This window comes from Saimiri boliviensis, chromosome 4 (genome assembly GCF_048565385.1).
Source record: "Saimiri boliviensis isolate mSaiBol1 chromosome 4, mSaiBol1.pri, whole genome shotgun sequence".
Lineage (NCBI taxonomy): Eukaryota > Metazoa > Chordata > Mammalia > Primates > Cebidae > Saimiri > Saimiri boliviensis.
The window spans coordinates 140,676,614-140,697,442 of record NC_133452.1 but is presented as its reverse complement, the minus strand read 5'-3'; the positions used below and the strand labels follow the sequence as shown (position 1 = coordinate 140,697,442).

The following is a 20,829-nucleotide window of genomic DNA, read 5'->3' as shown; positions in this document are numbered from 1 at the left end:
CAGAGCTTTAGCCTAACGGAAAAGTCGGCTCAGCGTTTCTCCCAGCATCCTCAGGTGACATTAGCATTCCTGGGAGATTCCGGAGCACAGCGGTGAGAACACCGTGACTGCGTCCAGACCCCCCACGGCCCGCCCCCTCCGCTCTAAAGCCCGCCAAGCGAGAGGCGGGGCGCGAAGCGGCGGCCTCCTTCCTCTTCCCTGAGGCGGCGGCGGGCGGCAGGCCCCGCCCCTCCCACGCGGCGGCCGGCGGCGGAGGGGCGGGGCCTGCCGCGGCGTCGTCGGCTGACGCGGATGACGCGGCGCTCGTCAGGCCGCAGCCCCCGCCGCCTGGCCGCCGGGCCCGCCTCGGCCCGCCCCCGGCCGTCCCCGCGCGGCCTCCCGTGCGCCCCTGTCAGATTGTGGCGGCCGGCCGCGCGGTGCGCGCTCCCTCCCTGCCCGCAGTCTGGCGAGGCGCCTCTCACGGCACACCCCAGTGTCCCCGCCGGCGCCGCTCCTGCCCTCCGCCGCGCTCCGCCCTGCTGCCGACCGCACGCCCGCCGCGGGACATGGCACAGGCGTCAGCACGCTTCCCCAGCGCCCGGGGATCCGGGGACGGCGAGACGGGCAAGCCCAGGAACGTGGCGCTCATCACCGGCATCACCGGCCAGGTGAGCGCGGGGGCGGGGGCGCGCCGGCCGAGGCCGCCGGGGCACGCGTGCTCTCCCTGCGCGCAGCTCCGCGCGGGCTGCGGTGTGTCCAGGAACAGCCTCTGGCGTCCCGGAAGGGGTCTGCTGCCGGGAGGTGGGACGGAAGGTGCGGTGCGGGTAGCGTGCTGGGTGCATCGGGTGCCTCTGGTCTTCCTCTAGGGGCTGTGAGCGTGTGTGCCGCCCGGGATGTCTCCCTCACACCCGGGCCGGACCTCCCGCCCTCACCTGCCTCTCAGGTGACCGCGTCGTCGCCTCCTCCAAGCCCATTTCGTGCTTCGCAGCTCCTAGTGCCGGGAAGGGAAAGGAAGCAGTGATCAGTGAACTTGCGGGTGGGGTCTTCTTGATGTATGTCAGCTCAGGGGGCGCTTGCTTACCTGCTAATATTTTGGAAGCAGAAAAAAGGGTTCCTTGCTAATTTCGTCCCCTATCACTGGATTTCCAGACAGAAAGGAGAACAAAAAAGAAAGTAGTGCTGGGGAGTCCCCCACTATGACACATTTAGGAAAAAGAACTTAAAAAGCTTTAAAAAAAAAATCACAGGAACTTCGGAGGTTCAGGTTCACCCATTTGGAAGTGTATCCGAGACACAGTGGTCCAAAAGTGAGGCTAGGTTCCATTTCCCAAGGAATAAGTTCCTCGAGTGAGGTAATCAAGAGGAGGTCTCCGGAATGTCTCAGGCTAAGCATGGCTGGTTTGTGACAGTCATCTCTCAGAGGTGTTGCAGTAGGTAGGACCCTACCACTGTGCCTTATCAGGCTGTGCTGTTTTAGATTCAGTGGTCATGAAGGAATCATGCTCACATAACGCTGTAGAAAAAATGTGATGTGTGTGCCCCTGGATATCTCCGGGTGGTGGCCACTATAGCGCTGAAATAAAGATGATAATAATAGCTAATGCATATTGTGTCTATCATGTTTCAGTCGCTTGACTAATATTAACTCATGTAGTTCACATAAACTCTTTGAGGAGGTACTTTTATTATCTCTACAGATGTGAAAGCTGAGGCATGGATGTTTGATTTGTCTGAGGGTAAACTGCTGGGAAGTGTCCACTTAATATTGAAACTGCTCTCAAAGTTCTCTAGTGTTGGAAAAGGCTAAGTGGGCAGGAGGGCAGGAGGCTGTGGCTCATACCTGAAATCTCAACACTTTGGTAGGCAGAGGCAGGATTGCTTGAGGTGAGGCCAGGAGTTTGAGACCAGCCTCAGCAACATATTGAGACCTTGTCTCTACAAAAAAAAGAAATTAGGCAGGCATGTTGGTGCTGACCTGTATTTTTAGCTACTCAGGAGGTTGAGGCAGGAGAATCACTTGAGTCCAGGAGTTTAAGCTTGCAAGGAGCAATGATGGCACCACTGTACTCCAGCCTGGGGCAACAGAATGAGACCTTGCCTCAGCAAAAAAGAAAAACGGATAGAAGGAGAAGTTGAAATTGGCCAGATGTACAGTCACAGAATATTGTACAATTTTGACTATTGAATATCTGACTCATTGCTGGTTATTCATGCATCTTGCCATGCTTAAGGCAATCATAATAGACAGGAGTTTGAAAACTAGTAAGAGAGGTGGGTAGGGCAAGGATCTGAGGCTGAGAAATTGAATCCTTGAATTGAGGCAGTAAGACATGTCAGGGCCTACATACTGTCTTTTCCCTTCCTTTCTGCAGATTATTCCCTTTTTTCCATTTTGTCAGACTGGACCTGAAGCGCAAATGTTTACTAAGTTTACATAATCTCTGGAAAGTACAGATTTGATTTTAGTATTGTCAAGAAACTAGTTAAGATGTTAATGTGCTGCGTTGGTGTAGCTTATACCAATTTACGTGACCAGCAGTATGAATCAATAGAGATTAGAAATGGAACCTAATTTTCACTTTTAAGAGCAGTCATTTGGCTGGAAATGAGTGGCCAGAAAGGTGTGGAAGTGGGCCCCCACTCTAGTTTGTCCTGCAGGGTGTCATGGGTGTCTGCCTGAAGCACCACACTCAGCAGACCTCTCCCTGACCAGAATTTTTGGGTTCCTCACTTCATTTCCAACTTTAAACACCTGCCTGGCTTTCAGGCTCATTTTAATCTCTGCCCCAGTATTTCTTTCTTCCCTCCAGCATCTACCCTCTGCATTGTCTCCTCATTTGCTGTTGCATTGGTTTTTGTATCCCCTAGCACAGTGCGGAATAAACACACAAACACATGCAGATAGAATTTACTGCTCTTCTATGTTTTTAATTTGTATTTCAGGACAGTGACTCCCAACTTGAGTATCAAGGATCTCTGGAGCACTGTGGTGTTAATGCAAGGGGTCTGAAAATCCATATCTTATTGTATGTTTTCTTGATAATATTGGCTGAGAACTTACTGAGCTATTCACTCTGCTAAGCATTTTGCATATCCCTACCTAAAAGGCAGGTATAATAATTATCCCCGGCTAAGTAAGGTTAAGTATGTTCCCTGAGGTCATACATCTAATGAGTGTCAGAACTGAGAGCTGAACCCAGATCTCAGCAGTAAGTCATTTTGTTATACAGACTATGGTAAGCCTTATGACACAGAGAGAAATAATAACTCTTACTCTAAGAAGAGGTTTCAGATTCACTTGCCACTGCTTTGGCACTTAGGGCTATCATGGCATTTGTGCCAAGATGGGCTTTTGAATGGGTTATCCCAAATTCCCACTTGAGAATAGTGCAGACAGCAGGGTGTCCTGTCTGCTGTGGATCTCTAGTATGTATCATCAGGCTTCTTATTCTAGCCATCCCCTCTCGTCTGTTATTGACATACTCTTTTTCCAAAGTGGGAACCTTATTAAATAGGCTTTAAGGAAGCTCAGGCTCTGGCTTTGCATTACTGTCTCCAGGCCCTTTGCCAACCACTTTTAAAAGCTGACCTCCATTGGCTAATGATGCTGTTCTTTACTGCGCTCTTGGAGACGTTCTTGCTGTTCTTTGGGCACTATTGCCTTGTACCTCTTTGGAGTAATTATTTGTGGCTGAATGGCCTCACAAGTCTTACTGCTTTTAACTTAACTGAAAGCCTCAGTGTTCTCAGCAGCCTAATCCTGACAAATGCAGCCATTCCAGGAACTTCCTTTGTATTTACATGTATGCAATCCCTGTTGATTGTATAAGTGATTTACATATCTTTGGTTTTGAGATTATAAACTGCTTTAAGGTAGAAATCTCATTTTCAGCCTATTTCCTCCCAAATGCCTTCATCTAGTGGTGTTTGAAAAGTGTTGACTTACTTTTTCCATTAGCAGAACACATCTTTACTGCGTGTCTGCAGTGTGCAAGGCTTGTTTTGATGCTGCTACAGATATAAAGATGTGAAGGTTGTCTTAGTCCATTTGTGTTCTTATAAAGGAATACCTGAGGCTGGGTGATTTATAAAGAAAAGAGGTTTATTTGGCTCATGGTTCTGAAGGCTGTACAAGAAACATGGCACCAGCATCTGCTTTGACTGAAAGCTTTAGGCTGCTTCTACTTATGGAGCTAGTGTATGCAGAGATTACACGGTAAGAGAGGAAGCAAGAGGTGGGATGGAGGGTGGGGTGCCAGGCTCTTTTTAACCAACAGCTCTGGCAGGAACTAATAGAGTGAGGAGTCACTCATTACTGTGAGAGTGGCACCAAGCCTTCATGAGGAATCTGCTTCCATGACCCAAACACCTCGTATTAGTCCCCACCTCCAACATTGGGGATTAAATTTCAGCATGAGATTTGGAGGGGTCAGAGATCCAAACTGTAGCATTTCACCCCTGACCCCCAGATCTCATCCTTCTCACATGCAAAATAGAGTTATCTTTCTCATATGCAAAATACAATTCTAGTAGTTCCTAAAATTCTTGTTCCAGCACCAACTTAAAAGTTCAAAGTCTCATCTGAAACTCAAAGCAAGTTCCTTCTAGTTATGAGGCTATAAAACCAAAAACAAATACTTTTTTCCAGGGTACAATGGTTGTACAGTTACTGGGTAGACATTTCCCATTCCAAAAGGGAGAATAAGCCAAAGGAAAGTGGTAACAGGCCCCATGCAAGTAGGGCAGACATAAGATCTTAAAGTTCCAGAATAATCTCCTTTGACACATGTCCTGCATCCTTGGGCACACTGGTTTGAGGGGTGGGCTCCCAAAGTCTTGGTCAGCCCCATTCCCATAGCTTTGCTGGATGCAGCCCATGTTGCTGCTCATAGGTTGGAGTCTAATGTCTGTGCCTTTTCCTGCTAGGTTTCATGATGCTGGTGGCTCTGTTATTCTGAGATTTGGAGCAATGCCCCAGTGGGGACTGTCTGTAGGGGATCTAGCCCCACATATTTGCTGGGCATTGCATTAGTAGAGTCATCTCTCTGAAGGGCTTCTGCCTGGACATCTACACTTTCCAATTTCAATCCTCTGAAATTCAAGGTGGATGCTGCCAAGCTTGCACCATTCTTGTATTCTGGGCTCCTGCAGACTCAACACCATGTGGAAACCACCAGGGCTTACAACTTGTACTCTCTGTTGCAGCAGCCCAAGCAGTATCTGGGGCTGTTTCAGCTTCTGTGACTGTGGCAACCAGGATGTTGGAGCAGTATTCAGGACGTTCCAGGGTTCCTTGAGGTGTTTCATGTCAGCTATGCCCTGGGCCTGTCTCCCCAAACCATTCTGTCCTTCTAGGTCTCTGGGCCTCTGATGGGAGAGGCAGCCTCATAGAGTCTGAGATGCCTTCAGGCCTTTCCCCATTGTTCTGACTATTAGCACCTGGCTCCCTTTTGTCCATGTTAATCTCTTTAGCAAGTGGTTGCTCCCCAGCACCATTGGATTTATTTCCTGAAAAACACTCTTTCCTTTACTACCAAGTGGCCAGGCTGCAGATTTAAAAAATTTTTCTGATCTGTTTCTCATGTTGCTACCAGTTCTACAAGTAATGCACTTTAAACAGCAAATACGACAGACTAAATTACCACTTTCCTACGTTGATACTCTAGTGGTGTGATGATGGTGATAATTATTATGGTAGATTAAAATAATTAACAAGTATTGAGCATTTAGTGTGCCAGGTACTCTTCAAAGTGTGTTACATTTTGTTCAAAGTATATTTGTTGAAGCAACAGAGTGCTTCTATGAGGTGGTTTTCTTTTTCTTTTTCCTGTTTTTTTGTTTTTTTTGAGACACTGCAACCTCCACCTTGCAGGTTCAAGTGATTCTTGTGCCTCAGCCTCCCGACTAGCTGGGATCACAGGTGTTTAAATTATTGTTTAGCTCTTTCTGAGCTGCACTGGCTTTGGGTGAGTCACTTATCTTTTCTGCCAGGTTGGAATAGTAATTCTTACCAAATAGGAAATAAGTCTGCACATAGTAGTAGCCTTTGCCTCATTACTGGAATGGACCTTCCCCTCCATAGTGTTAAGAGAATAATAAAAGATTTCTTGACTTTTAGGAAAGGAAATTTAATGTGGGAGGTATTATTGTTTAGCCTTGCTTTGCATGGGGAATCTGTTATCTAGGAGCAGAAGGTTCTGTTGGAATCAGCCGCAACCTATAAAGTACTGGGAGGCCAACAGATTTGATGTCCAATGAGTCTTTCAAGACTGTGCAAAGCAGATCTGGTAGCTGGTCTTATCTTCTCATATAAGAGGATTGTAGGCAGTGACTTCCACTCTAAATCTTCCTTGCTGAGATTTGCAGTCCTGGGATAAAAGGTTTGGCATTATTGGAGGTGAGAGAGATGTCTTGAGTACTGTCCTGCTTAATCAAAGACTGTTACATGTGATTAATTGAAAGAACTCTGAGAATCAGATATTGGGTTTTGATGCCAATTAATTGTATAGCCTTAACTTGTCAAGTGAGATGGTTACCTGGTTTTCCCTAAGGTCTGCTTCTAGTCTACAGTAGTGTGATGTTTGGATTGCATGCTGACCTATGATTGATTATGCTTACATAAAGAAATTATACAACTATCTTTATATTTAAGCAGTGCAGTGATTTGATTTCAGTTTTAGACATAAAACCAATAGGATTTCCTTTTTTTTTTTTTTTTTTTTTGGAGACAGTTTCACTTTGTCACCCAGGCTGGAGTGCAGTGGTGTGATCTCACTCACTGCAACCACTGTTTCCTGGGTTCAAGTGATTCTTGTGCCTCAGCTTCCTGAGTAGCTGGGATTACAGGCATGCATCACCATGCCCAGCTAATTTTTGTAGAGATGGGGTTTTGCCATGTTGACCAGGCTATTCTTGAACTCTTGGCCTTAAGTGATCTGCCCACCTTAGCCTCCCAAAGTGCTGGGATTACAGGCATGAGCCACTGTACCTGGCCAGAATAATTTTTTTTTTTTAATGAAACTAATGAACTCGTAAGTTTACTGAATTTTAAATTAAGTGTGTAAACTAAGAAGAAATTCATATGAGTTGTACGTTGTCAGAATTTGTAAGGGTAGAGTGAAAAATCTGAGCTGTCCATTTTTGTAGGACATACCAAATGAATGAAGTGATGTTTTGGTGAGGAACAATTTTTTTTTTAATTGGTACATAATTGTACATATTTATGGGGTATATGTAATATTTTGGTACATGCCTATAATGTGTAATGAACAAAGCAGAGAAATTAGGATAGAGGAAAGATTTTTAAATTCTTGGGTTTTTCTTGGGTAGAAAAATGGAGTTAATTATGCCCAAATCACAAATTGATATGTGGATTAGAAATGATGATTATGTTATAATAAGGCCTATCATTGTTCCTGGCATATATTGTTTATGAAGTGATAGTTATTATTTATTATGTGTAAGTTCTCACAATGGGAAGGAATGAGAGAAGGATGGAGAATGCTTGGGAATGGAGTTAGGGGTATGTAGGATGAAATGCGAGTAGCAAAAGGATGGAAGCAGAAACACTGGCTTCTGAAAGAAAAGGATGTGAGATCAAGGATGCAAATACATTTTGGAGACGGTTGGATGGTATCACTATGGCCAGAAATGCAATCACTGGCAAGGAAAATCAGTTTCCTGGGGGAAGATAGTGAATTATTTTGTTCCTCTGGAGTTTGAAGTACAGTAGTGTAATCATAGCTCATTGCAGCCTTGAACTCCTGGGCTCAGGTAATCCTCCTGCCTCAGCCTCCCTGGTAGCTGGGAGTAGAGGTTTGTGCCACCTTGCTTGGCTGATTTTTTTTTTTTTTTCTTGTAGAGACAGGATCTCACCAGCTGACCAGGCTAGTGTTGAACTCCTGGCCTCAAGCGATCCTCTGGCCTTGGCCTCCCAAGTGGTGATAATACAGGTGTGAGCCACTTCACCTGGCCTCTGTCTTAAAATGACTTGGACTACAGAGGTGACTGCTGTAGAGTGGGCAAGTCCTAAAGGTGGCCATGCTGCTGTGTTGTACCCTTAGCCAGGCTTCGTCCCTGTCCCCCAGAACTTTCTGTAGTTCTCATTTATAAGGCATGAAAACTAACACTTTCCCTTTAGTTTCATGATTGCCATTAACCAGGCATTCCTAGTATGCTTCAGTTTTCTTCTTTTTTTCTTTCTTATTTATTTGTCAATTTATTTGCATTTCCTAATGCCAAAACCTTGTTAAAGATACTTCCAGGCTAGATGTGGTGGTTCATGCCTGTAATCCGAGCACTTTGGGAGGCCAAAGTGGGTAGTCGCCAACTCCTGAGGTCATGAGAAGTTTGAGACCACCTTGGTCAACATAGAGAAACCCCATCTCTACTAGGTCATGAGGAGTTTGAGACCACCCTGGTCAACATGGAGAAACCCCATCTCTACTAAAAATACAAAAGTTAGCCGGGCATGGTGGTGGGTGCCTGTAATCTCAGGTACTCGGGAGGCTGAGGCAGGAGAATCGCTTGAACCTAGGTGGCGGAGGTTGCAGCGAGCCGAGATTGCACCATTGTACTACAGCCTGGGCAACAGAGCAAGACTTTGTCTCCCAAAAAAAACACGTCCAGTTTACAATTTGTTATGCTTTTCTTCCTTTCTTGAGGAATTTTGGGAATCCCACATTTCCAGAAATAAGGTGCTCAGTTGCACTAACCATTCCTATATAAGCTTTATATATAGGAAATGAATGAGTAATACATGTCTGAAAGGTAATTCTATAGAAAGCTAATTATCAGTAATGTTCTTGGCAGTGGGACACCAGTGTGTCAAACCTAGTCTTTGGCAAGCCACTAAGCAATTTTCCTGCCAAAATCTTGTGACTTGCCATAAGTAGTAACCTAATTGTTTATATAAATTTAGTCATTGAAATGACTCAGCTTTCCAGGATATTATTTTAGCATTCACTTATGCAGAGCTGAGTTATATACAATTGAGGTTAGATGACTTTATATGTAGTGATGATGTTTGCTGAAGGGTATTTACCTCATTTATTTCAGACTGTTCATACCGTGCCTTTTAAACAATTTACCACGTGACTTTAGGGAAATCCTTTCTCAGATCTTCATACTAAGTTCACTAAGTTCTTTTAAGTGTAAGAGTGAAAGAAATAAAGGTATTTAGGGATTTATAGAAAGCATTTCTTTATACCGACTAATTATACCTGGAAAAATGAACCACCAAAGCTTGATCAAGTTATGCTTGAGTTTTGGGTTTGATTGTAATGTGAAATGAATTGCTTGATCATGTTTAACAGAAATATGTTCCTTAATGCTGAGTGGAAAAGCCTCTAATTGGCACCTTTAGAAATATTTTAAAATCAAAACATGATTTCTCTATGTTTCTTAGAAGAGTACTGTCTTTGTATAACTTTTCACAAAAGAAGCTAGCGTTTTAGTATTGCTTATTCAAACTATATTTTTACATCTGTTCTTTAAAAATGATGAATTGGAATTTTGCAGGTATATGCAGACACTGGTAGTATTTTTTGGTGATCAATATGGATAAACATATTTATCGTATTTTACAGTGGAATCATTCAAATGGAATCTTTGTTGCAAGAGACCTGCAGGTCCAAATGCAAGTGTGGAATATGTGCCTGTTGGAGTAAACCCAGTCAAGGAGAAAGACAGAGGGAACCCAGTTTGTGAAGAGTTGAGGGAGGCCTGAGATTTTACCTTACTTGCAGCCTAACAGGTTGACTTCCTCCTATAATTCCATGGATGATGGCAGAAGACACAGCACTTCTGGGTCAGAGACAAAGGACTTTATTACTCGTAGCACAGCAGGCAGTATGAACTTTATGTTTGTGGCAGCTCTGTTTGTATAGTATTCTCTTGTGGACAGCATGGTGGCTGGGTGGGTCTAGGTGGATGTTGCCCATGCATTGGGTATGCACCACAGTTGAGAAAACCTGAGATTGGGAAATCCCAATTTTTTATAAGGGAACTAGTAAACCTGCCCAGCCTTTGCTTTGAGGGAGACATTATTTTTATTATTCTGCATAGCAAACAAATCTTTCATCTGCTCCAGAGAGAAGCACTATTGCTATCTTAAAATGCTGTCCACAGATGTCCTGTACAGCCAATAAAAGCTGTCAGTGCAATCTGCTCATAAGATATGCAGAAACAGGCGAGACCCATAGAGAACTGGCTCCCAGCACTGTTTGTCTTGTTACTGAAAGTCACTAGGACAACACAGACCAATTTTCCTCTTTTTTTTTTTTTTTTTTTTTTTTTTAAGACAGGGTCTTGCCCAGGCTATAGTGCAGTGGTGCAAACACAGCTCACTAGAGCCTCAATCTTCTGGGCTGAAGCAATCTTTTGGCTTCAGCCTCCTGAGAAGCTGGCATCACAGGTACACACCACCACATCTGGCTCATTTTTGTATTTTTTGTTGTTGTTGTTGTTGTTGTTAAGTTGGGATCTTGCTGTGCTGCTCAGGCTGGTCTCAAACTCCTGGGCTCAAGTAATCCTCCCGTTTCAGCTTCTCCAAGTGCTGATATTACAGGTGGTAACTACCACGCCTGGTCCCAGTTTTCCTCTTATTTCTCCATTCAGTCTATGGGAAGCTCGAGCTTTGTATTTGTTTTCTTTTTGCTTGAAGAACAAAATGGTAACTAAGACCTGGATTTGGGTGCTTAGTATGGAAGGAATGAATAGACATTGTCCCTGGGGGAGGCATTTCATATTTCCCTGTATGTATAGATGTGGGAAGTATAGTAGGTTTGCCTTTGTGGAAACATTTAGGAAGTTTAATCTGTTAGATTAGTCTCAGTTGGCCTGAAGAACCTAGCTCAGAAGGACATTTTTCCAGCCCTGTGGAAGAATATGCCTGTATCCCCATCACCCCTAAGGGGATGATTCTAACTCAGTTGGCTAAAACCTTCCCTTCCTCATCTGGCCTGTTTGTTTGTACATATCATCACTTGTTTTTAATTTACTCACTGAGTGACTAAAACTTCTTTCATGAATTTCAGTGCTTTCTCTTTTTTCACTTCAAAATTGTACCTAATGTAAACTCTCATACCTTCATTTAGAGATTACTCCTATCATTTTTGAGAATGTTTCTCTAGTGTTTACCATGTGCTAATAGGGCCTCTTTTCAAATTTTCTTGTATGTTTGCTAGGATTTTTTTTTTTTTTTGAGACATAGTCTAGCTCTGTTGCCAGGTACCAGGCTGGAGTGCAGTGGCATGATCTTGGCTCACTGCAGCCTCCGCCTCCCAGGTTCAAACAGTTTTCCTGCTTCAGCCTCATGAGTAACTGGGATTACAGGTGCCCGCTACCACACCCAGCTAATTTTTTGTATTTTTAGTAGAGATGAGGTTTAACCATGTTGGCCAGGCTGGTCTTGAACTCCTGGCCTCAGGTGATCTGCCCGCCTCGGCCTCTCAGTAGGATCTTGTTTTGATTTTCATGAATTTTGATGTTATTGAAACATCTAGAAATCTGCATATTTTATTGGGGAGAGTTTGCTTTTTGTACAGAAGGAATTGCTTGTTCTTGGTGAAGCCTCATATATGATTGATAGGAAGGAATAAGAAAGCTGTGAGGGGAGAATAAAAGGACTTAGCCATGGATTGGACTGTTGGATTGAGGAAATCAGAAGTAAGGGTTTTTGTTTTGTTTGTTGTGTTTATTTTTATGATTGGTACCAGTGACATTCAGTTTGTATATATCCAGGAGGACAAGACTATATTTTACTACTGTATCCCTAGCGCAGTATCTGGAATTTGGTGGGCTCTCAATATATATTTGTTGAATTTGAATGATATCTGGAGTTCATACATCCTTAAAAATCCTAGAGGAAACATACTGCATATAAGAAGAAATGGGAATGTACATGTGCAGTGTATCATACTTTAGTGCAGGATCAACAAACTATTTCCCCCCTAGACCAAGTCTATTTGTCTCCTGTTAGTTTTTTGTTTGTTTATTTTGTTTTATTATGTTTTTGAGGCAGAGTCTCCCTCTGTTGCCCAGGCTGGAGTACAGTGGCATGATCTCTGCTCACTGCAGCTTGTTCCTCCTGGGTTCAGGTGATTCTCATGCCTCAGCCTCCTGAGTAGCTGGGACTACAGGCGCCTGCCACCATGCCTGGCTAATTTTTGTATTTTTAGTAGAGTTGGGGTTTTGCCATGTTGGCCATGCTGGTCTAGAACTTCTGACCTCAAGTGATCTGCCCTCTTCGGCCTCCCAGAGTGCTGGGATTACAGATGTGAGCCACCATGGCTGGCTCTGTTTTTGTTTTGTTTTAATCTCCCTCTCCCCGTTTCTGTAAATAAAGGTTTATTAGAGCATAGACACACCTGTCTGTTTACATATTGTTTGTGGCTGCAACAGAGACCATGTAGCTTTGAAAGCCTGAAATACTTACTATCTGGTTCTTCACTCAAGTTTTCTAAGATATGCTGTAGAGCTCTCTTCCTTAGGGTGGATAGTTGAATTGCTACTGAGTGTAGATGGTATCTCCAAATGGGAGAATCTGGAGACAGAAGGAATAAGAGTGAGAAGGAGGAAAATGTTTGCATTTCAGTCTTGGAAGAGAAGTAAGCTAGGAAGGGGAGAAGAGAGAGAACAAAAGTACTGAGTAATATCGTGAAATCAGAGGGAGGCCAGAGATGTTTTTGTTGTTGTTTTGGCGGTAACACATAACATACAATTTATCATTAGTGACATTTAGTGCATTTACAGTGTTGTACCATCTTTACCATTATAGTTCCAGAATGTTTTTTTTATCACTCCAAAAGGAAAGCCCATCCCTTCCTTTCTCAGCCCCTTGCAACACAAATTTACATTCTGTTTTGTATGTTTTTCCCTATTCCTTAGATCTACGAAAGGTTTTGTTATTTGTGATGGAGGGGAATGGGCTTCTATGCAGTTAGGGGATAAGCCAATGGAGGAAGGGAGTAGTGTGGTTATGGAAGAGGCTGAATGGAGAAGGTCTCAGGCATCCAGAGGCCTGAGATGGGCATGAGCATTCAGTCTGGCACTAGTGTTGGTGCTACAGAGATGCCATCTTTGTCACTACAGTGCTGTTCTCCAGGGAGCTGTTCGAAGTGTGATTTTGGGTGCTGTTCCTTGTTGTGAAGCCTCTCAGTTATCTTTTTAAACACTAGCTTTCATAGATTTCTGATTCAGTTAGCTGCAGATTAGTTTCTGTGGCTTCCTATCTGAACAAGGATAGAAAGTGATGATATGTATGATGGTGGACAGAGAGATGACAAACCAGTTTTGAAGTCCTCTAAGAAACATTAAAGTGGATGTGAGTGGTAGATCACACCAGTGAGGCTGTGATTTTGGTTAGAGTGGTGTAAGTAAATCTCATGGGTGATAAGTGCTGAAAAACAAAGTTAGTTGTGGTGTGATGTTTTAAAAATGGCATAAGGAATTGAAGATAAGGTGTTTCCTGTTGTACCCCATTTTGGGGTCTACGAGAATGAATGAGTAAAAATCCTGAATGTCAGTAGGTCATGGAGTTTTAAATTTCACACAGACTGGTAAAAACTTGAGATTGATGTATGATGGTTAGGTTATTTTGAAAGTAAGAATCTTAGGAATAGCAAATTCCTGTCTGCTATCACAGTAATTTAAAAAAAAAAACACCTCATTTTACACTAAAATGTAAGAAGGACATACTCCCAGAATAAAGAACATTCACAAAATTATATTCTTTTAGCTATGCAAACTACTTTTTCTCATTTCCTTTTTTTTTTTTTTTTTTTAAATTTTGCTAAAGAATGGGTTAAAAATGTGTCATGGATTGGTACTGTTCCATAGAGTACATTTGGGAACCACCTACTGAATACTGTTGAAAAGTTTTCATTTGTCCAATTTTGTTTGTTCTGATTCTGAAATGAAAATAAATTCATTTATCTGATTTCATTTGCTCGGGACTGAGATATGAATTTCTTGGAGATAAGGATAATGTCTTAAACCTGGGGCGATCGTTTTTTTTTCTGGGCTCCAAGGTAGGGCACACGTTGTTTCATATATAAATTATTTAGCATGGAACTGAATGTTGAAAACCAGGGCTGTCTCGAATAATTTGGACTTACTGTACTTTATACTACTTATCCTTCCTGGTACCCATTTGATATTGAGCACCATAAAACGTGCTTGGTAAGCATTCATTTGTTGGTTGTTTTAGATTTCATTTTTGACCACTTCTTTTGGCATGCTAGGCAAATTCCTTAGGCTTTTTAAAATTTTTTTAATTTTTTTTTATTTTTAGATAAGGTTTGGCTCTGTTGCCTAGGCTGAAAAGCATTGGCACCATTTCAGCTCACTGCAACCTCCGCCTCCTGGGCTCAAGCCATCCTTCCACTTCAGCCCTGAGTACCTGGGACTTCTGGCGGGCACTACCGTATCTAGCTAATTTTTGTATTTTTCTTTTTGTAGAAATGAGGTTTTGTCATTTTGCTCAGGCTGGCCTCAAACTTGTGAGCTCAAGCCATCTGCACACCTCGGCCTCCCAAACTACTGGGATCACAGGTGTGAGCCACCGTGCCCAGCCCTTAGGTGCTTTTCATACCTCACAAAGAATATGCTCCAGAAGCTAGGAGTCAAGATCCCCAGGGAATCCTTACAGCTCTGTTTCTGCAGCTCTCCCTAGTCTCTGAGTGTGCTTGGAAGGAATATTCAAATCATCATTGTGTTGTTTCAGGTTTAACTTGGGACCCTGAAACTGAAAATCAAGTTTTGGGGAGCTTCTGGGTGGTGACAGACCTTGTTGTTTCGGCCAGGCACTCTTTCTTGTTTCCCTCTCCTTCTAATGTTGATTTAGGCATCCTGCTGGCTTTGTGAGTTGGTCAACCTGGGTATATAGGGGGAGGAACAGGGGTGACAGGGCGGGAGGTGGGGGAGAAAATGCAAAATGCATTAAGTGAATTTCTCAAGGTGGATGGGAAGATTTTGGGGGTTTTTGAGGGGAAGTAGTAATACATAGTAGATTTTTGTAAAGTTTTGCTTTTCTACATTTAAATATAAACCTTGAAAAGGATAAATAGGAAGAGTTGACCAAGTATTGAAGTCCCTCTTTTTTTCTTTCAGCTTTTTTGTGGACAACAGTGTTTTTTTATTTGATCCCTTATCTGTTTTGCTATTTTGATTAATTTAATAAGTTTGAATTATTTAAACTTATATGGTATTTTTTTTCCATTGAGTTGTCTTTTAATATTTACTGATGTTTGAACATGTAGTTTTTAACCTATTAAACATTATGAAAAGTTTATACTATTGCCAGATTGTTGGTTGTTATGGGAATTTTGATTTTAGCTGCTAAAAGCAAGGAAGTGTTTTAGAAAGAATTATTTTATCTAGACTAGGCAAATAATTGGGAACCCAACTGGAAATCTTAGCAGGTTCTCTATAGAGGCCATTGCTGTTAGTGGAGGGCTTAGGGATGGGTCCAGGAAATCTGAGATTACTGCTTAGGTCTTTGAAGAATGGAGTTCACTTAACCTTGATGGACTGTGGTTTTTCTTCTCTCTAAATATACATTTCAGAAAATAGATGTAAACATACGTAGAGAATAAAAGCGTCCAGAGTTTTAGTTTTCCTAAGTCAAAATTTATAGCATGTATAATGGAAACTTCCAGTAGGACATTGACTAATGTAGTTAATGTTTAATGTTTGGATTTGGGAAAGATTTCAGGAATTAATCCTCTGGTAGGATCTGAAGAGGAAGTCAACTCTGGCCTCTGGAGAGTGGTCTTCAGAAGAGTCTCGCAAATCCTGTGGTGGAAGACGCAGCATTGTTGTTTCCCTAACAGCTTGGAAGGTGGAGGCAGAAGCTGCTTCACTGGGGCTTTAGGCAGGAATAAGCCTTCCAGGTTTACAAGTAGAGGCTCATGCTGGATGACTGGGTTACAATTTAGTATTCTACAATTTAGTATTCTACAATTTAGAGCAACCAAGTATGCTTTGAAAGATTGTTTTATTTTGTAGGTCAACAATTTTTATTTTCTATTTAGTTGTTGTAAGATTGTGTTAATAGGCAAATATCTTTGTCAGGGATGATTTGGGCAAAGTACCCATTTCTGGTACCTGAATTCTGGACTTGGAATTAAGATTAATCTGTAAAGGGAGAGGAGAGACAGATGAACATGAGTTTGATTCCTGAACTCAATACTCACTGGGTGTCACAGGCAAATTTAGTTTTTCTCATCTTGCTCTGTTGCCTTGGCTGGAGTGCAATGGCATGATCTTTGCTTACCGCAGCCTGGACCTCCTGGGCTCAAGTGAGCCTCTCACCCCAGCCTTCTGAGTAGCTGAGATCACAGGTGTGTGCCACCACACCTGACTCATTTTTGTATTTTTTTTTTTTTTTTAAAATAGAGATGGGGTCTCTCTATGTTGCCCAGACTGGTCTTAAGTAATTCTCCAGTCTTGGCCTCTCAAAGTGCTGGGATTATAGGCATAAACCACCATGCCCAACCCATGGGCAAACTTCTGAGTCTTTTTGAACCACCTTTATCTGTACTAGGATGTGAGAAAGTGCCTTGCGTAATGGTGTTCTGGAAATGGGAACATTGTTATCCTTCTGAATCACTTTAATTTTTCTTATGTACCAGAGTGGATGCAGGCAGTGTCCTACCTCTGGACAGTGATTGGCTGATGCCCTCTCTTGCCCCATCTACAGTGAAGCCCTGGGGAAAGGGAGCCTTGGGAGGCCCCCACCACTAGAAGTTTGCTTCAGGGACTCTTGCTTTTCCTGTCTTCTTCCCCTTGCCTTGCCCCACTTCATCACATCAATCATAGTGTTTGCTCCCATGAGCCAGCCTCTGTGGTTGCTGCCCAGAGCCTGGCTGCCTGCACACTTCCATTGCCCCATTGTCGACTACAGCCTTATTTTCTCTGCTTCTCAGATGTCATACCTGGACCCCATTTGTTGAAGCTGTCAACAGGGGATATTGGGGCTAATTCCAGGGGCAAAAAGGGAGCTCTACAACACTACACAGTTGTAGTGAGAAAGCTATTCCATGCAGCAAATGCATTATTCAGCGTTACTCTTAACACTGCACATTATGGCTCAGAAACTAAATTGGTGTTCAAATGAATACTCTTCTTACAGAGAAATGGGCTCCAAGTTCAAATAGCTGTTTTCCAAGATTTTTTGGAAGGATTTGTTAAAACACACCCTTTGGATCTGTTCATACAACCAGTTCCAAAGCTCACCAAGCTTAGGTGGAAGGAAGCATGACTGTCCTGGGGATGGGGAAGGGCTGCTTTCTTAATTGTACTCTGCATGGGAAAGATGTTTCTCTTAAAAGCATTTTTACCTGTTTAAAAAATGGGCTCAGCTCAAGGCAGATCACTTAAGGTGGGATGGAGAGGTGTTGGAGTGTACACTGAAGGAAAAGGGAGTGGTTGTAAAGGTGGAGGAGGAAAAGGAGGATGTGGAGGGTCCAGAAATGCTGGGAAGCACAGAAAGGTGGTGTTAGTGTTGGCTTTTCAGGCTTCATTTTCCTCTGTGAATGGATCCTGTTAGATCAGTGGTGGGATGTCATAAACATTTAGTCCTGAGTGACGCTGAAGTTGGCACAACCTTGCTCTGTATATCCAAGAGGAACCAAGCATGCTCAGATAGGTCTGCCATTTTTGTTTCTCTAGGAAAAGTTCTTAAAGGTGCTAAGAGGGGTACATTTTGTTCAGGTTCAGCACTGAGAGGGAAGTGTAAGAAGCTGCTTGCCTTCCTTTTACCTTGTACTTCACTGTGTAGACCCTCCACAGGCCTGGGCCATGTGCTGAGAAAGGGCTGCACAGCCACAGGTTGGTTCTCATTGAGCGTGGTTGTGTGTTAACTGCCTGTGTCTCTGGAAATGCCGCAGAACTGAAGATGGAAGCCGGTAGGAGAGCCTGTGTCTGGACAGCAAAGGGAGTGCTGGGCAGCTGCACTTGCATGGACCTTGGGGAGCTGGCCCTGTTGTCTTCTTGCTCTTGTGGCCAGTGAAATTCAGCTGTCATTGTGACCCAGGGGACCCCTGTGTGGCAAAGCCTTCTGTTCTGGAATCCCAGGGAAACAAGCCCTGGCCTGTCTGTTCCATTCTATAGTGCCAACCATAATTGGCACCGCACTCCCTGTGTCCAGTCCAATCTCAAGTGTCTCCTGCTGTGCTTGCTTTTTCCGTAGTCACTCTCTAGGAATTACTGAAATTCTTACTAGAATCAGCCATTTCTCTAGATTTGGAGCTTGTTCCAAAAGAATACTTTGCTTTTTTGTTGACGTGCTGACCTTTGATTTCAGTACTCTTCCAAGATAAGAAAGTTGTCGTTTGTAGTTGAAGCATCCATAAAGCATAGTTCTGATGGTGGTGGTGCAATAGAATTACTTGGACAGATTGAAAAAGTCTTGGCTCTTCTCCTGTGCATATCAGTGGGTTTAGGGTAGGACTTGAACCTGGCTGTTTTTAAAAACATTCTGAGGTGTTTGAAAAGTGAGGTTAGGGTTGAGAACCAGTCATTTATGGGGACTGTGGTAGTGACTTGAAACATTTTATATATATTTCATAAACATTTTTTTAACGTTTATTCAAAATAGTAGAAATAATGTTCACTATTGAAAAATCGGAAGTATAGGAGATACAAAGTTTCAGGGGGAAGGAATCTAACACCCACAGTCATACCTCTCAGAAGTAGTTACTGCCACCATTGTCTTTTCTTCATTGTTTTGACTAACTTGTTACTGATTGACTTCACTGCTTTTCAGCAAATGTTACTGGCCTAGAATTGGATATGGAACTTAAATTGGATCTGGAATCATTCCTGGATGACTCTTTAGGAGTCAGCAAGTACTGATTGAGTACAAGGGACTACAGGGATGAATGCATCTGGGGTTCCAGGGGAAGGAAAATCCCAGCCTCAAGAGATCTGGTTGGTTAACCAGCTTAGCACCTCCTATTGTGATTGTCATAGACATTTGCATGTATAGTTTAGTTCACATGTTAGTTTTTAATGGTTTCATATTATTTTGAGTGATATAATTTAGGAGAATAATGGCAGTAGAGTCAGGGTTCATTAGTTTTTGACATGTTATATGCAAACACTTAAAAAAAATTCCTGTGATGTTTACTGAAGTTTGCATTTCCAAATATTCAATTTCTGCTTATTCTAATTGGGAGGTTACGATATCTTTGTTGTTGGGACTGTTACTCTGGGGTATGTATCAATTAACTTTTGTTAATGATATACTCTGTGAAAGCATTTTATTAACTGGATTTAAAAAATTAATTGTAGCACACAGTAATGCCAAAATTTAGTTGGACTGTTACCCTAATGGACAGTTATCATAGGCAGAATCTAACTCTTAGATGCAAACAGCAATCATGATCTCACAGGTTTCCTACAGCTCTGACAAATTCTTTCAAAATTAATGAATTGCATTCTGCATCTCTACTATAGAAGAGGCTCTGATTTCATGGGTTTCATATTATTTCTACCCAGGAATCAAGATGACTCACCCAAGGACAGTTTTGACAAAAATATATTGTTGGTGAGTGTCCAGAAGAGAGTGAAAACTGGGGTGGCCTGGGTCAGTGTTGGTCTATCAGAAACGACTCCTAGCATAATTGTTTCCTTTCTCCCTCCTCTTTGTTTTTTCCCTCCTTCATTTCTTTCTTTTCACAGTTTTTTCTTTTCTATTTCTCCTCTCCTTTTTTCTCTTCTTAGGTTAGGCTTTCAGAGGCTGGAATAGGAGCAGAGTTCACCTGCCAGGAAGTGAGAATGGCGGGAGAGCTGGAATGACGTCCTTGACTCTCCTGTGGTCAAGGTCTGATTACTTTCTAGGTAGTCATTGTGTCCCAGGAGATTTCAGAGAACAAACAGTGGAATCTTATTTAAATAGTTCTGATAGGAGCATTAATGGTGTTTGTAGGTCATGGTCCAGATGGAAGCTGGCACTTTTCTGACAAACCTTTTGAAACATTTCCTTATTCTACTCTATGCTAGGATTTTGCAATCATTTCCTTCTGAGCTTTAGCTTACTGGATAATCACAAGTGCTTTTTTATTTCCTTTGTGCTATAATATTGATCATCAGTGTTAGTTGGCCCATAGCAAACACACTGATCCGGATACAAGCCGGAAAATCTAAGGTTAGCAAGTGATGTATCATTTGCATAGAACAGCCTAGGACCTACCAGAATGAACTTGTGGAAGAGAGCTATGGCATAGGAGCAGGAGAAAGTACAAGTTAGGAGGCAGTTTGCTCTGTACCTCTGTTATTAATAAGATCAATAGGATAAAGGCGTATTTATTTGTTTGTTTATTTATTGAGACAGGGTCTTGCTTGGTTACTCAGGATGGAGTGCAGTGGTGCAGTCTTGGCTCACTGCAGCCTTGACCTCCCCAGCTCAGGCAATCGTTCTGCTTCAACCTCCTGAGTAGCTGGGACCACAGGTGTGTACTACCCTACCTAGCTTATTTTTTTGTATTTTTTTTTAGAAATGAGGTTTCATCATGTTGCCCAGGCTGATCTTGAACTTGTAGACCCAAGCGATCCACCCACCTTGGCTTCCCAAAGTGCTGAGATTACAGGCGTGAGCCATCATGCCCAGCCGAGGCTTACTGTTAACCCCAGGCAGTGTCTGAAAGTGTGTGGACACACGTGCATTCAAATCTCCTCTCTGCCAATTCTCAGTTCTGTGCCTTTCAAGTAATTATTCAACTTCTCTGTGCCTCAGTTTTCTCTTTTGTAAAGTGAGGATAATGGTACTAGACATAGGTGAAGGTTAAAGAACACAGTATCTGGCACATAATATTAATAAATGCTCATTAATATTTTACTCTTGGT

The 20,829-nt window shown here is 42.7% G+C and overlaps 1 protein-coding gene across 1 annotated transcript in view; it reads left to right on the top strand.

Moving 5' to 3' along the window:
• The first annotated feature begins 298 nt into the window (after nt 1-298).
• Nucleotides 299-20,829, top strand: part of GMDS (GDP-mannose 4,6-dehydratase) — a 632,017-nt gene continuing 611,486 nt past the window's right edge. The window contains exon 1 of the mRNA XM_003927401.4: nt 299-647. Within this exon, the coding sequence (XP_003927450.1) occupies nt 546-647 (102 nt within the window). The 5' untranslated portion in view covers nt 299-545. The remainder of the gene's footprint in view (nt 648-20,829) is intronic.